The sequence below is a fragment of the Chiloscyllium plagiosum genome, unplaced genomic scaffold (assembly GCF_037043375.1).
Source record: "Chiloscyllium plagiosum isolate Xiang-an unplaced genomic scaffold, Cpla_swu_hap1 HiC_scaffold_6, whole genome shotgun sequence".
Lineage (NCBI taxonomy): Eukaryota > Metazoa > Chordata > Chondrichthyes > Orectolobiformes > Hemiscylliidae > Chiloscyllium > Chiloscyllium plagiosum.
Window position 1 is genome coordinate 114,332,315 of NW_028270144.1, and position 17,646 is coordinate 114,349,960.

General features: G+C 39.0%; 1 protein-coding gene across 2 annotated transcripts in view; it reads left to right on the forward strand.

The window, feature by feature from the left end:
* The window catches only part of jade3 (jade family PHD finger 3), a 52,732-nt gene that overhangs the window by 13,955 nt on the left and 21,131 nt on the right, over window positions 1-17,646 (forward strand). For both annotated transcript variants that reach the window (XM_087988367.1, XM_087988366.1), the window contains exons 2-5: window positions 12,304-12,372; window positions 12,472-12,531; window positions 13,829-13,911; window positions 15,648-15,805. In XM_087988367.1, the coding sequence (XP_087844493.1) occupies window positions 12,483-12,531; window positions 13,829-13,911; window positions 15,648-15,805 (290 nt within the window). In that variant the 5' untranslated portion in view covers window positions 12,304-12,372; window positions 12,472-12,482. The remainder of the gene's footprint in view (window positions 1-12,303; window positions 12,373-12,471; window positions 12,532-13,828; window positions 13,912-15,647; window positions 15,806-17,646) is intronic.

Genomic DNA, 17,646 nt, shown 5'->3' on the forward strand with positions numbered 1-17,646 from the left:
CTGAAATACTATAATATGAGTATGTTTTGCTTTCTTTGGGTGAGACCATTTCAATCCACAAGCTTTTTATCTTCCTGTTCCATGCTTTTCTCCACTTCAAAGTTAAAAATCATACAACACCAGGTTATAGTCCAACAGGTTTGTTTGGAAGTGCTGCTCCTTCAGGTAGCTCGTGCAGCAGGATCCTAGGACACAGAATTTATAGCAAAAGATCATATCGTCATACAAACTGATGCAATATATTGAACAAACCTAGATTGCTGCTCAGTCTTTTGTCTTTGAGAATGGTTTGCAGGTTTCAATTCATTAACATGTAAATACCAGAACTATTTTCAAGTCCCATTTGAGATAACTTGAGATTTTATAAAAATAGGTGACATCTCAGCTCAGGCAATGCATTAAAGCTGTGAAGAAAGAGTCTGTATATATTCCAATCTTGAGTCAGACTGGTTTTATTTCCGAAATAGGAATTTATAAAATTGTGTGCTTTTTGAGCAAAATAGAAAGTATCTGCAAATGCAAATTTACCACATAGACATGTGTGTGCATGCATGTGTGTGTGTGAGAGAGTGAATATATGTGCATGCTTGATAATGTGTGCGTGAATGTGATGGAGTAAATGCTGTGAGAGGGTATACACATGGGTATGAGGGGTGTGGGGGGAATGTGTGTGTGCACACCTGAGAGAACACTTATGAGGGTCTACAAGTGAGTGTGTAGTGGGATCACGTGTAGTGTGACATGAACCCAAGGTCCCCCTCATATACTTGTTCCCTCCCTCACATGCATGCACACACACATCTATGGGGTGAATTTACATTTGCAGATACATTCTATTTTGCTCAGAAAACACACAATTTGCAGGCAGTGAATCCATGTGACATTTTATAAATTCCTACTTTGGAAATAGAATCAGTCTGACTCAAGATCAGAATTACAGACAGACTCTAACCTCACACCTTTTAATATATTGTCTGAGCGAAGATGTCACTTTAAAAATAAAATCTTAAAATTATCTCGAATGTGACTTGAAAGAAATTCTGGGATTTACATAGTAATTAATCGAAACCTGCAACCCTTTCTAAAAGACAAAAGACTGAGCAGCAGTCTAGGTTTGTTCAATATAGGGCATTGGTTGTTTGACATTATGATAGTTTGCTATAAATTCTGTGTCCTATGATCCTGCTCCACTAGCTGCTTGATGAAGGAGCAGCGCTCAGAAAGCTTGTACTTCCAAATAAACATTTTGGTCTATAATCTGGTGTGTTTTGGAGATGCTGGTGTTGGACTGAGGTGTACAAAATTAAAAATCTGTATAACCTGGTGTTGTGTGATTTTTAACTTTGTCCACTCCAGTCCAGTATTGGTATTTCCACATCATTTCTGTACTTCAGATATGGTGTAGAAATTCTGTTGTGAAAGCAGAGCTTCTTAGTAAATTTTCTGCAATATTTCTTCCAAATCCAGTCCAAATCACGAATGAGTGAATGATCTGTGCATACTTCTGGTTTCATCTGTCTTAAGACCGGTGATAATAGAGTTTTGAGAAGATTTGTAGCTCAGGTTGAGGTTTTGGATGTAGGTTTGCTCACTGAGCTTGAAGGTTCATTTCCAGACATTTCGTCACCCTGCTAGGTAACATCTTCAGTGGACGTTTCAGGCAAAAGCCCTTCATCAGGAACCGATGAAGGGCTTTTGCCCGAAACGTCGATTTTGCCTGTCCTCGGATGCTGCCTGAATTGCTGTGCTCTTCCAGCACCACTGATCCAGAATCTGGTTTCCAGCATCTGCAGTCATTGTTTTTACCTTTTAACATCTTCAGTGGGCCTCAGGCAAAGCACTGCTGAAAATGCCTGCTTTCTATTTGTATGTTTGGGTTTATTGGGTTAGTGATATTATTTCCTGTGGTGAAGTCACTTCCTGTTCATTTTCTCAAGGGGTGGTAGATGGGGTCTAACTCGATGTGTTTGTTGTTAGAGTTCTGGTTGGAATGCCATGCTTCTAGGAATTCTCGTGCGTGTCTTTGTTTGGCTTCTCCTAGGATGGATGTGTTGTCCCAGTCGAAATGGTGTCCTTCCTCACCCGTATGTAAGGATATGAGTGAGAGAGGGTCATGTCTTTTTGTGGCTAGTTGGTGGCTGGTTTTCTGTCTGTTTGTCCAATGTAGTGTTTGTTACAGTCCTTGCATGGTATTTTGTACATGTCATCCGTCTCTCCCCCTGAGAAAAGGAACAGGAAGTGACTTCACTACAGGAAATAACATCACCAACCCAAAGAAACCCAAACATATAAACAGAAAGCAGGAATTTTCAGCAGTGCTTTGCCTGAGGCCCATTGAAGATGTTACCTAGTAGGGTGACGAAATGTCTGGAAACGAATCTTCAAGCTCAGCAAGCAAACCTACATCCAAAACTGGTGATATTTTAACAAGATTAAATCATCAACTTTGCTTTGAGCATCTAGATAGACCTCAGTGTCTCATTATATTAATAAAATCACATTTAATTACTTTTTTAAAAGTCATTTTTTTTCTCTCTCTACAATACCTGAAAGTCCATTTCATTACATGTCGACTCTTTGCTACTTTGAGCCCATGGCTTGTAGTCTTGAGTACCTAGTCATTATGTATTTGCATTTACCTTTAGTCATATTCTTTAAACTATCCTTTGTACACATGAGCAAGGTCATCTGAGACACCATTTTTATTGTTGTAAACAGCAAATCTTGCTCCATTCCATTCTGTTCTTAATTTAAAGATGTGCATACAAGATCAGCCGTGTTGCTTTTTTTTGTATTTCCTTCAATGCCAGAATTTTGATTTGCATAATCTATGTTCTGTTGTTGACGTGTATATAGTATTTGCTTCTGTGCTGCCGTGCATTGATTGGACGTATTGAACCTCAAGTTGATGAAGATTAAAGGCACACACCCCCCGCCCCAGTTTCTGCCCTAACAAATTTATCGATCGTTTTATGGAGCAATTTTGCACTTTTTTTTTTCCTTCCAGTTGCATTGTTCTATCAATTACCATTGAATTTTGTCTGCATATGTTCTAGTCATAAATATTTGTCCCAATGCTGAAATTTGTAACACATCTTCAATTCTGCAAGTGTTACTTTGCATTACGTTCCTGAATTATACAATAGAAACTGCAAAGGCCTCAAAATTTGAACTCCTGGCTGTGTCTCCCACCACTCCAACAGTACTGACAATTATTCTGCTAGCATTTAGTTTTTGTCTTATTGCCTTCATAATAGCTTTATGCCATTTTAAGGCTAGCAAGTTCTTAAATTTTGTGAGCTGGCAGAAAGAAAAATTGAAATCACGAAGAAGAGGCTGGTTATGGGGAAGGGCAAAACTGACATATAAGCAAGTTTACTTTTCAGGGTTCTATGTAAACTGTATTCTGGTAGAAAAATAAAATATATTAAGAACAGCTATTAATGATACAGATTGTTAACTGGAATCAAATTTGAAAGGAAGCTGAAGAAAATCTTGTGAAAATTGTTGAAAAACAAGAGAGGCAATCATATTTTACACATGACCAAGGTGTCTTCTCTTGATTTGGTGTTTATGTAAATTGGGCAGTGTAGTTCAGTACTGCATGACTGTGCAATTCTCCAATTGTGAATATGAAATATGCAGTTTAATAATGCAGTTAACTCTAGTTCTATGGAACATGTATCAATGTTGTCATTGAATATACTGTGACGCATAATACGGAGATGGTATGGGAATTTTGTTTTGATGTGAACCTACTTTAATATAGCATTATTGCCTTTCATTATGTGACCTGCTTAAAAATATATGAAGCTTCAGAGGAATTGAACATAGAATTTTGACAGGAACAACAATGTGGTACGCTTGATTCTTTATTGGATACAACTGAACAATGTGTAGCAAACCAAATTCACTGAAGTGGGGGAGAAATTGTCATTGTTCTGGGGAAGTAAACAAAGGCTATCATGTAAAGTAGAATGGTGCAACTACTCTTCAGCTCCGGCATTGCTGTTAAGTAGTTTTACCTACCACAGATTTAGTTTTTAGTGTAGGGCATGCTGGATTCAGAGTAAAGACCTGATCAGGCACGGAAAATAAAATGGATGGAGAGGCCCCTGGAAGAGGTGTATAATTTTGCCGTTTTACTTAACCATTCAGTCTTTGCAACCAACGTGGAGTCTAAGTTTAGGGTTGTGCTGAACAGAAACATTTTATTTAATAAAATGTTGTATGAATTACCCTTCTTGCTTTTTAAAAGTTTCACGGATTTCTGAGCATCACTTAAGTGTTATTTTTCTTAAAACTTCAATGCGTGCAACATCTTTTTATAGACTGATATTTTCCCAGATTGTCACCTTGACCTCTAAATGATAGTATTTTTATTTAGAGGTGCAAAATACCAAAAAAGATTTGCTGGGTTAGTAAACACTAGCAGTAATAAAGTGCTATTAAGTTGATTTTTATTTTAAATAAACCTATTCAGAGTTTACAGACCTTGAAGCATAGAGAGACCATTCAGTCTGTCATTTCTGGACTGACTCTTTGCAAAAGCTTTCCAACTCGTTGTATGTTTTTGCCTTTTTTACTTTCCTTGTTGAAGCAGCTGCTCTGGCTGTACATCTTCTTCAGATTATACCGAGTCACTTCTTCATGAGAACAGTTTTGGTCCCCTTTATTTAGGAAATTATAATTTTGGAGGTAGTTCAGAAAAGGTTCAGTAGGATGATGCCTGGTATGGAGAGAGTGCCTTATGAGCAAAGGCTGAACTGGTTGGGACTTGACTCATTCTCATTTTAGAAACATTATCGGATTCTTCAGGGGCTTGACAGGATAAATGCTGAGATGTTCCCCCTTCATGGGGGAGACTGGGACCAGAGGGCATAGTCTCAGAATAAAGACTGAGATAAAGAGGAATTTCTTCTGAGGGTTTAGAGTCTTTCAAACGCTTTGTCACAGAGAGCTGTGGGGACACCATGCTTGTGTGTACATATAAGGCTGATCAGTTGGGAAATCAAGGGTTACAGTGCAAAAGGCAAGAAAGTAGATATGAGGAGTGAAGGATCAGCTAATGATTCTATTAAATGGTCGGGCAAGCTTGAAGAGCTGAATGGCCTACACCTGCTCATATTCCTTATGGTCTTTGCTTTGGTTTTTTTTTACCATGTTTCTTGTGCCGTTGCCCTTAAATGGACAAATTGTTTCGTCTTGTAATCTGTGCTGGATTTTCGTGTAGTCTATTTTAGAGTCAATCAAAATTTTATGCATTTTTAAAATCTAAATAATCCCTATGATTTATCTTGTTTTGAGTTTATACCATGCAATGTCAAGGTTCAAATGTAATTGGGCAGTTTGACCTATAGTTGTCTTAGCCATGGGTAAATCAGTAGTGGGAATGTCGACCCTTCCTCTTTCCAACTTTGCGTAGCATTCCTTACCTCTTTTTCTTTATAAAATGTATGCTGTTCATTTGGTTAGTTGTTATTTGTTCGAGGGATGTGGATGTCACTGACGAGGCAGTATTTATTGTCCATCCTTAATTGCCCAGAGGACAGTTAAGAGTCAGCCACGTTGCTATGGGTCTGGCGTCACGTGTAGGCCAGACCAGGTAAGGATGGCTGTTTTCTCCCCTAAAGGGCATTAGTGAACCAGCTGAGGTTTTCTGACAATTGGTAATAATGCATGTCATCCTAATTCTCTTTTTTTTTTAATGAGTGTTTAGTGATGTGGCACATGTATATTAAAAACAATGAATAAATTTGTACAGTTTGGAGGAAGTCTTGCCTTTGGTTAGTTAAGCCTTATTTATTGCCTACTGCTAAGAAATGTTGCCTTTTGTCTAAGCTTTTCATCTTGTACTCATCAGGACAATTCACAAGTAACCTTTTTAAGAGGAAAGCTAATGTTTACACTGCAAGAGGTGAGGGCACATGTGGCATAGTAGTGGTGATCCTATCTCTGAGCCGGGAGGCCCAGGTTCAAATCCCACCTGGTCTAGAGATGTATAATAACACTTCTGAACAGGTTGATTTTAAATAATATTTATACAGCATGAGATGAGAGTTCTGATCGATTGGTTGACAAATGAGCTCTGTAAATGTGTTTCTACAGAGAACGCACTTTCAAATTCTAATTGGCAGTTAACAGCCAGGTAAGGTTAAACTTTAAATCCAGAAAAATCGAGTCCGATTTTAGCGTCATAGAGATGTACAGCATGGAAACAGACCCTTCGGTCCAACCCGTCCATGCCGACCAGATATCCCAACCCAATCTAATCCCACCTGCCAGCACCCGCCCATATCTCTCCAAACCCTTCCTATTCATATACCCATCCAAATGCCTCTTAAATGTTGCAATTGTACCAGCCTCCAACACATCCTCTGGCAGCTCACTCGATACACATACCACCCTCTGCGTGAAAAAGTTGCCCCTTAGGTCTCTTTTATATCTTTCCCCTCTCATCCTAAACCTATGCCCTCTAGTTCTGGACTCCCCGACCCCAGGGAAAAGACTTTACCTATTTATCCTATCCATGCCCCTCATAATTTTGTAAACCTCCTATAAGGTCACCCCTCAGCCTCTGATGCTCCAGGGAAAACAGCCCCAGCCTGTTCAGCCTCTCCCTGTAGCTCAGATCCTCCAACCCTGGCAACATCCTTGTAAATCTTTTCTGAACCCTTTCAAGTTTCACAACATCTTTCCAATAGGAAGGAGATCAGAATTGCACGCAATATTCCAACAGTGGCCTAACCAATGTCCTGTACAGCCGCAACATGACCTCCCAACTCCTTTACTCAATACTCTGACCAGTAAAGGAAAGCATACCAAACGTCGTCTTCACTATCCTATCTACCTGCGACTCCACTTTCAAGGAGCTATGAACCTGCACTCCAAGGTCTCTTTGTTCAGCAACACTTCCTAGGACCTTACCATTAAGTGTATAAGTCCTGCTAAGATTTGCTTTCCCAAAATGCAGCACCTCGCATTTATCTAAATTAAACTCTATCTGCCACTTCTCAACCCATTGGCCCATCTGGTCCAGATCCTGTTGTAATCTAAGGTAACCTTCTTCGCTGTCTACTACACCTCCAATTTTGGTGTCATCTGCAAACTTACTAACTGTACCTCTTATGCTCGCATCCAAATTATTTATGTAAATGACAACAAGTAGAGGGCCCAGCACTGCTCCTTGTGGCGCTCCACTGGTCACAGACCTCCAGCCTGAAAAACAACCCTCCACCACCACCCTCTGTCTTCTACCTTTTGAGACAGTTCTGTATCCAAATGGCTAGTTCTCCCTTTATTCCATGAGATCTAACCTTGCTAATCAGTCTCCCATGGGGATTTTGGCTCTGAAAAATGAACCAGCAAATGGCTGTTACATTTTCTTTGCCCGCAAAGAACAGGATCCTGTATATTTAATATTGTAATTTTCTCTGCACACGTGTACTGCACTGTAAGCCAGAATGTCAATTCTAAATTTCATTGTTAGCATAATTCTTTGCACACTCCAGGATTATTCAAGAAATGTTATTCAATTGCAGAATTGAAGTTACTGTTGAATACTTGCAAGTTTCACAAGTGCAGGTTAACTGGGTACAGTCAGTAGCTTGGTTTGTGTGATAGACAAAGGGCTAGCTGTTTGACTTGTCTCCGAGACTTGCATATTGTATCACCTACATACCTGGTGTCACTCCTCTGGCACTGAGATTCATGTCACACATACTCATTTGTGTGATAGGTAGAGTGTCTGTCTTTTTGTGCTTTACGCAGTGGCAATATAAATGCTAGCTTTTCCTGTTGCTCAAACCTTTAACATATTTTTTCATTAGATCACCTACAGTGTGGAAACAGGCCCTTTGGCCCAATGAGTCCACACTGACCCTCCGAAGAGAAACCCACCCCCCCCTATATTTACCCCTGACTAATCCACCTGACAGTATGGGCAATTTTGCCTGGGCAATTCACCTAATCTGCACATCTTTGGACTGCGGGAGGAAACCGGAGCACCTGGAGGAAACCTACGCAGACATGGGGAGAACGTGCAAACACCACACACACAGTTGTCCGAAGCGGGAATTGAACCCGGGTCCCTGGTGCTGTGAGGCAGCAGTGCTAATCACTGAGCCACCGTGCCGCCCCTTTTGCCCTTATTCTGAGGAAAACTTTGCAGAACCAAGTGTGAGTGTCTAAAGAGCCTTCACTGGTTAGCATGATATATAGTGAGCAATGATCTGATCAGGATAGCTGTTATTCTACAGGATGACACTGTGCCCTATTTCATCATCACATTTGTTTATACCTCAACAAAGTAGATGACAGCCATTTACTGGTTCATGTCTCTGGACAATACCTTAACGAGTCTGGGTCGACCTGCCTGGTTTAAAAATTCAGCAAAGTTGGCTTTTAATTGCCAATCAGCATTAATGGCTGCATCCTTCATGGTAACACTACACTTGCTAACCAACCAACACTCTCCTGTCATGCACTATAAATATTAGTTTTCCCCTTAAGTTGGTATTGAAGATTTTTCTGATGTGTGAAAGAAAGTTTCAACTCCGTTTTATTTTCCAGCAATAGTGAAATTGTATACTAACAAATTACTTTGTCTACATATTGTTTTGTTAAGACGCAACAGATGTGCACGATTTAGTTTGGACTTTCTTGAACATGTGGTGGCATATTCCAATTACATACCAATCTCCAGTAACAATTTAAATCTGGACATCTACAGTTGATTAGAAATCAGAAGATTGGGGTTCCCAGATAAACCAAGACTATGGTCCTCTTATTAATCCCCTTACCATCCTAGTCGTGACAAGTAGGAGAGTTGTTTCTGTATCATAGTATCCAGTAGCCTTCAATAGATCTAGGAATATAAGAAAAACCTCCATTGGTAGAAGACTTTGGAGACTATACACTGTCTCCATCTAACTTGCATTTGAATTTGCACAGTTTTCGTAGGGTTAATGGAAAATTTTTGTCATGGTTTATACTATCTAATCTCTTAATTCTAAAAGCAGCAACCTTCAACCTTCTCTGGTGAGAAAATGCCTCCATAATGGCTTATTTAGGAACTCATCCTGCCACCCCCTCAATCGTTTTGGTCGCCAAATCTGCATTTTTATACTGTGCCTACCTGAATTGCATCCAGTATTCCAAGTGCAACCACACTAATGATTTATCAAATGGCGTTATCTCAGTAGATCAGCTAAATTTTTATCTTTTGTATGTATCCCAATTGTCTGGTTTTTACTTTACTTAATATGACTGAGCATTGTTTCAATAGCTTCAATTTATTGTCGATCATCGATCATGACCTTTTTTTAATGTCATGAACATTATCGTCCTTGTATTTAATATTTCCTTCTTGTCATCTAACTCAATATGAAGCGCTTTGTTATTTCTTTTTGAAATTATATGTCTGATCTGTATGCCCATTTCCCATATATATTGAAATGTTCCTGCAAATTTAGCCTTTTACAGCTTTGGGATTTATCACCTTCATTAATTTTGTCATCTTTATATTTATACACTATGTAAAAGAGGTCTTAAATGCAGCCTATGTGAGTCCTCCTATCTGAGGTTGATATACCAATCCTCTCAACTCTTGATTATATTACATCTGTGTGATATTTCCATTCATTCCCACTTCCTTTGTTTCAATATCAACATTTTTCGAGAGCAACTATGTCAGTCATTACTTTAAGTCCAATTACTCCGCACATACTGCTTTTCCCTATCAAGGTCTTTTTGTTGTACCCTAAAGGAACCTGGAAGTTGGAGTAGCAAGAAACAAAAATTGAATTTTGTTGGAAAAGCTTAGCAGGTCTGGCAGCATCTTTTGGAGAGAAATCGGGTTTAACATTTCTGGTCTAGTGACCCTTCAGAACTCCTCTAAGATCACCATAAAGGTCTCTTCTTCTCAACCTCTCCCCTTGCCTTTTGATGAGGTGACCCTGTGGTTAAACCACTACAGCTCATGTCTGTCTCTAATGAGAGACAGCCCTACAATCTGGTTAGACTATGACAATTTCCTCTTATGTTTTATAAGTGGAACCTTAGTGTATCAAACTCCGTCTAACTTTGAATAACTTTCACTGCTCTTTACTTTTTAAGAGTAAATCTGCTACCTGCCAGTCCTCAAACCTCTTCAATATGTGGTGATTCCTGGCAGTTTTAATTAATCTAGAGAGTTAAAGCACAAAGAATGAGGTGTAATAAATATGTTGTCTTTGAAACAAAAACAGTATGTGCTGGAGAAACCCCATCAGGTCTGGTAGCATCTCTGGAGAGAGAGTTAATGTTTCAAAAGTCTTACACAAGCTCCTCAATAGCCAAGTTCAACTGGGCTTGAAACATTAACTTTTTTCTTCTTGCGTCTCCAGTGATGCTGCCAGACTTGCTAAGCTTCTCCAGAACTCTTTGTTTCAGATTTCCAGCATATACAGTTCTATTTTATGCAGTTTCTGAATCCAGATTGTTGCTGCTTTTAATGGTACCTTCCATGTAGCCTTTTTATTAAACTAAGGTATACATAATGCCCAGCACTTCAAATATTTTGTGTTGGTGAGCATTTGAAACCTTCTATTGGGCCTCTAACAAGGCAGTCGTGTAAGGCATTATATGTCACTAGACTTGTAATCTGAGGTCAAATGCAGAAGATAGACTGGGACTTTTTTCACAGGAATGTTGGAGGTGGAGAGGCAACCTGGCAGAAGTTTATAAAATAGTGAGCGGTCTAGATCGTTGTCTTTTCTCTATGATGGGGGATTTCAAGACTGCGGGCAAATTTTTCTAGTGAGAGAAGAGAGACTTTAAAGACATGGGGGGGAGCAAAGCTTTTACGCAGAGGGTGGTTCGCGTGTGGAATGAATTTCCTGAGGAAGTGGTGGATGTCGGTACAATTACAACATTCCAAAGAGATTTGGATAAGTACATGAATAAGAAAGATTTGGAGGAATATGGGCAAGGAGCAGGGAGGTAGGACTAGCTTAGTTTGGGATTATGTTCAGCATAGACTGGTTGGACTGAAGGGTCTGTTTCTGTGCTGCATGACTTTATGTAACTATAATCCCACCATGGCAGGTGGTGAAATTAGAATTCCGTGAACAAAACTGTAGTAAAAACTAAAACAAATGACAACCATATAACCACTGTCTATTTGCTGGAAAAACCTCATCTGGCATTCAAAATCCTTTTTTTTAGCAAAGGACATATTCCTTACTGGCTTGGTTTGGCCTACATTGGGTTGACATTTGGGCCATTAGGGATGGGAAATAAATATTGGGCTAGCTAGTGAGGCCATGCTTCTGAACGAATTTGGGGAAAAATAAAGTCAGTTGCATAATCCTGTGAAAACTGGGATTATGTGACCAATTTGGGCTTTTTCATTTTTATTATGAAGAAGTTAACTGTCGCTTTTCATAAATTATCCAAGACTTTTTTTTAGATCAGCAGTAAATATTCTTGTTTCCATATTCACTGCAATATATTCCCGTTACGTCCTGGGGAAAAAAGCCTCCCCTTACCACCATCCTCCTGTAAAATCGAATATTAGAGCTTCGTAAGAATTTAACGTATAATTCTTTAGTATTTTGTCTGAATGAAGTTTTGTTAGAAAGTTTGTAGCAAACTATTTAATAACTATTATCTTTTTTAGTCTTTGCATATTGATTCTCTGAATAAGGCAGTCTTGGAAATTGGTAGCATTCGCTAAATGAAATTTATACCCAAGTGAGGCAGGTATTGCACAAATTTGGCTTTTGGTGAGCTTGCGTAAGATAATTTGCAACAGAAAGTACAATCCTGTTGAGCTGTATATTACAATTCCTGTTTTGCAAATGTGGGTCGAGCTATCTTGTTTTAGTCACTTCAAGGATATTGTCGGAGCTGAGCCTTACCCTTGATTCTGTTCTCACTCAAGGTGCCCACATGTGAATTTTCTAGCAAGGGTGACCAGATTATGATTAGGAACCCTGGTTGCTGTCTTTTCCTTCTTGCCTAATGCAGCCCAGAGGTTTTGACAGAAATTTTACACCCAACCATTTCTCTAGCTGAGCGCCAAGTAAGTACAGACTTAAATGTTGAACCAGAGATATTGTGATTAATACTGGGTGGTAATTTTTTTCCTGTAGTCCATCAAATGAGCTAAGGCATTGTTCCAGAACTGTACGATGTAAAATACTTTGGCAACGTTGACTGAGTTGTAACAATCTGTGAAGTATATTGTAAATCTTGAAACCTTAAGGTTGTAAAATGATAACTGCATTCAATTGATGTAATTTTTTTGTTTTTTTTTTGTAGAGCTAACTTGCATCGTTGATGTAGTCAGCAGTTGATTGAATTGGTTTGTGCAAATACTTTGAGTTTATGGTAAGTCAATTTTACACATTTGAAGATCTCATCTGTGAGATTTAATACTGATTTGATGGACCTACTTGGAAAGTTGAACCTCTTCCTCTCCTTTTTAAGGGCATGACAGGATGAAACGCAACAGACATTTAAGCAGCAGTGACAGTTCAGACAATGAGAGTAAGTAAGACAATTTATTCTACTATCCAAATATATCCTCATGTTCGTGTAATGTTTTTGCCGTAGACTGCATAGGTGTTAAATCTGTTTTGCTATGCTGAAAAACTGCCTAGGGAGAATTAAGTGAATCTTCATTTCAACATCTGCCTTCAGAGCATTACTTAATCGGGGAAGAACTGCAGAAAGTTGAAAGACAGAGACTTGGAGCACTTGTGCATGAACACAGAAAGCTAGGTACAACAGGTAATCAGGAAGGCTCGTTCAATGTTAGCTCTTATTTCAAATCTGTTGATAAGAGTGGGGCAATTTTAATGCCACTGTATTACTCTGAGCAATTTTTGTGCCCTTATTTGAGGATTGATATTTCATTTTGGAGGCAATTCAAAGAAGGTCCACTGGGATCATCCCTAGTATGGAGGGATTGTTTTATGAGCAAGTGTTAAGCAGGTTGACATTCTACTCGCTGGAGTTTAGAAGATTGAGAGGTGGTCTCACTGAAACATATAGGATTCTTAAAGACCTTCTGAGGAAGGGTCACTGGACCGGAAACATGATTTCTCTTCACAGATATTGCCAGATTTGCTGAGCTTTTCAGCAGTTTCTGTTTTATGATTTGTAAGCTTGACCGAGTAAATGCTGAGGGGATACTTCACTTCAAGGGAGACCCTAAGGTTAGAGGGCATAGTCTCAGAATTAAGGAACATCAATTTAAGACTGCGCTGAGGAGGAATTTCTTCTGAGGATTGAGTGAGTGTCTTTGGAACTCCTTGCCTCAGAGCTGTGGGGAGCAGAGTCCTTGTCTATATTTAAGGTTTGAGATAGATTCCTGACCAGTAGGGGAATCGAGGGTTGCGGAGAAAGGACAAGAAAGTAGAAGAGGAATGTCTGATCAGCCATAATCCTATTGAATGGCAGAGCAGGTTTGAGAGGGGTCAAATAGCCTACTGTTGTTCTTATTTCTTGTGGTCTTAAATTTGACATTAATTGACATCCATTCAAGCAAGCAATTCTGTAAAGGTAGTTGAGTTGGCTGGATCACCTGCTAGTTACACATTTGACAGGGAGAACAACATCCTATCAACATTTTTTCTGCAGATAATGTATGTTAGTGTTTCTCCTGTGCTGAGTATTCAGATTATTTTATACATGGATTCTTTGGAAGTTTTTATGCAGGTGTAACTCGTTGCATGAAACTGGGATAATATTGTTATTGTAATGTATTTCAATTCACCATTGGATTGTCTGGTCGCTGGAGTTGTCATCTTGCTTTAATATCTTTTTGTGCCTTCCTGCATAGGCCCTTCAACTTCGTTGTCCTCTCATTCAAAGTACAGGAGTGACCGGCATGCCTTGTCACGTGGGAAGAAGAAGCCTGCTGAGGTTAGTACATTGCAGACAAAAAGACATTAAAGTCTAAATTAGAATTGAAGATCTGGATTTTCCCTGCATGGAAAGAAGATTTTTTTTTAATTCCATGTGCTTGCAGGAAAGTTTTTAGGCTTTCTCTTTAAAATGCAGGAAATGCAAATGCTATTCTTGTATTCCTAGGACATTAGCTTTTCTTGGGCAATTCTGGTAAAATTAAAATCATTATTCTGTCACTGAAGTCTTCGACAGGATCGTAAAATGCCAAAAAACAGAGATTAGATTGCTGTATTGTTTTCATTGTGAAAGAAAATTCTAAGTTGTTTATCTTTGTTTAGCTCAAATATGAAGTCAAATATAAACATCTGATTCTAGTGGTTCCCATTTGGACTAGAGCTGGTCAGTGGGTTTGCAAGAATGTTGCTATGACATATTGAGTTGAATTGTGACCTTTTTCATGAACTTGATTCGAATTCCATTTGTCTATGTGTGCTTAAAAATGATAAAAGGATTCTTAAGAGTAGATGCAATAATAACCTATTCCTTGGTAGAAGTCAAAATGAGGGGACATTATACTTAAAATTAAAACCAAGAAATTCAGCAGTGAAGGGTGTTCACACACAGTGCATAGTAATTTGGAGAATTATTTGGGAAAGAAAAGACCTATTGGACTCTACTTTGACCTTACTATTTTCTCCAGTTATCCACAGACCTGTCTCTCCAGCACATTGATTTTATTTTAGATTTCCAGCAACTGCAGTATTTTGCTTTTGTATGAGAGAGATTTTGCTAGCTAAGAGGTAACAATGTTGTAGAACAAATAATATTTCAGTTGTAGATTAGTGTTCTAATTTCATGGCAGAGCAGGCCAAAGGGTTTCACTGGCCTTCTCTCTTTTCTAACGGCATCACTTTTTGTTAAGGGGGATTGGCACAATTGTGCCAAAATCATAGTTATCCAGTTTTTTTTTGGTTAAGGAATGAAATTAGGACAAACCAAAGCTTTTAGTAAATTAAGTTATCCATTAAGTTTATTAATCTGAATCTGATGTAGGCAAAGTTGATCTTTTAAACAGCTGGAAAAAATGAATACTGCTGAAAAAGAACACTTCATCAAAATATCTTGTCTTGCACTCATTGGGACATTGCTCAAGAATACAAATTCAAGGAGTAAATTGACATTTTATAGGAATGAGAGGAGAGTGCAATTTGTTTGGCAAGTCCATTTGGACAGAGGTGTTGCCATGGAGAACGTGCCTCTGTACAGTCTTTCTGTATGTTCTTTCAGTCTGGGAACAACAGGGTGCTGTATATTAATATGTAGCTTTCAGAATATGCAGATGCGCCGCACTGAGCCTGACTGCCTATGTTAAATTGTTTGGCTGCATAATTCTTCACATACAGAAAAGTTTGAGCATTTGAAGTAGAGACATTAAGCTTTAAAATATATTGGCAGAGAGTTTCTAATTATTCTTGTTTTTTGGGGGAAAATGTGCACATTTATCTTTCCTTTCATTCTTGTGGTGTTCCTAGCTGAGATCACGAATGATCTATTCCAATAAACCTCTGCTTATCCTACTGTACTTTATCACTGGAACGTGTGTCCCAGATAGTTGTTAGTGCATTCTCTGTCTATGTGCGAATCTATGAATTTGAACCTGATTGTTACCATGGTATAGTAAATTTTTTGTACACTTTTTGTGACAACGTATTTTAATATTTGTTTTAAATATATATTATTGCTTTTGCTAGGTATTTAGGAAGGACCTCATCAGTGCCATGAAGATTCCAGACTCCCACCATGTGAACCAGGATGAATATTATCTCTTGGCTGATCAATGGAAGCAGGAGTGGGAGAAAGGTGTTCAGGTTCCAGCCAGTCCAGAAACCATTCCAAATCCATCTGTTAGGTATCAGCTGCTTATTTTGCCCAAAAAGGATATGATTCTCTTTCTATTCAATTATAACATGTATCTGGCAACTAACCAGTCAAAACTATAAACTGAGTAGGCATTTTACATTGTTGTCTTCCCTTTAGTTTCTAGCTAACATTCTGTTCACTCATTGAAAGCCACTAGCACAGTAATAAAGGTACAGATCGCCTATCGGTCAGGAAAGGTATGTGGCAGAGGAATATCTGAAGTGCAAAAAAAAATGTACTTTTGTAATGTTAACCAGAACACTGAAGTTTAGGACTATAGTAATAGTTGGTACTTGTTCAAGGAGTTACTTTCGTGGTGGAAGGAAGTGCTGGATGGTGTGCCAGTATTCTGCCAATTGTTTTTAAATTTAAATTTAAAGTTAATAGTTCTAATGCAGTTATTGATGATTCATAGTTGAAAGCAAGATAGTATGAATTGAGAAGTTGAAGATTTAGAGGAATTACTGAATGTCCTGAAGTTGATGCTTGTGTCTTTCTTCTGTCTTCTAATTTTGCTTATGCTACTTCCTGTTACCAGATTTGTCTATTCAACTTGAGCTCACTTTCTGCTTCTCATCATTCTCCCAATTTATTTTAAACCAAACCCAACAGTGTCAGCAAGTCTCTCTGCAAGACCCAGTCCTGCTATGGTGCAATCTGTCTGTCTTGTACAGGTCCCACATACCCAGAATAAGTCTCAATACTTCAAATCTGATCCCCCTCCTTCCTACAGCAGCTCTCCAGACATGTGTTCAGTTGCTCATTCCCCCTGTACTCACCAGCATGTAGGGCAGTGATTAATCCTGAGATTCCAAATCTTGGGTCTTGCTTTTTAACCTCCTTTCCTGTGTCCCAAATATCTGCTTTCAGGACCTCATGTCCTTTTCTGTCTGTTATTGGTATCAATGTCGAACCTAACCTTTGGCTATTCACACCTTCAGAAGAATGCCTCCCTAGCACTAGGGTCTAGGATATTGCAGAGCAGCAGCAGGGCAATGTACAATCCAAAGTAGCATCAATACTACCAGTATCGACAATCGAAAGCCAGATGGTGAGTCAGACCTTCTCAGGTACTCCTGCACTACCAGCCTTTTTAGCTTAGGCTGACCAAAGTCATGCAATTTTCTGACTATATGCTCCCAAACTCGAGTGTAGCAGCATCACTAATCATTATTCATGCAGTCCTCTGCCTTGTGGATGTGAGTTTTGAAACTTGGAATTAAAGTTTCTGCGCGAGTGATACTCCTCACAGGTATGTTTGTCTAGGGCACATAGTTTATTTACAATATCTCATGTGCCACAGGGTGGACATATCACTTAGCCCTGCCAAGCCTTAACTTTGCAAACTATTTATTCTGAATCAAAAAACTTGCCATTTACTCACCAATTGGTTTCTTCCCCTTTTACCAAAGTGAGAACCAAATAGTGAGAGCAATGAAAATGTTGAGGGGGGAGGGGAGAGAAAAAGAATACCACCTTTTCCTCTTGCGCTGCATGTTTGTGCATAATCCATACTAAGGAAGATAAAACAATATGCAGTCTGCAGTGCTTTGGTGTAAGGTTTTAACCCAAGGCCAAAGTTGGTCACCTTGTATTGTGGATATAGTCGTTAGTAACAAATATTATTATCTTGAAGTCTTTCAGTTCCCTTTTATGCTTTTTGTCTGGAGCTGTTTCCATAGAAGCTGGAGTGTCTGCCTCCTTGAGAGGGAAGGAATGAGTTTCCTTTCAGTAATCTCCCAAAAGCTCTCAGAACTGCTGTTGACATTCTTGTTCTCGTGTGTGCTTTCAAGAGCATCCTTTTCTTTTTGTCAGTCTCTCTGTAGCCAT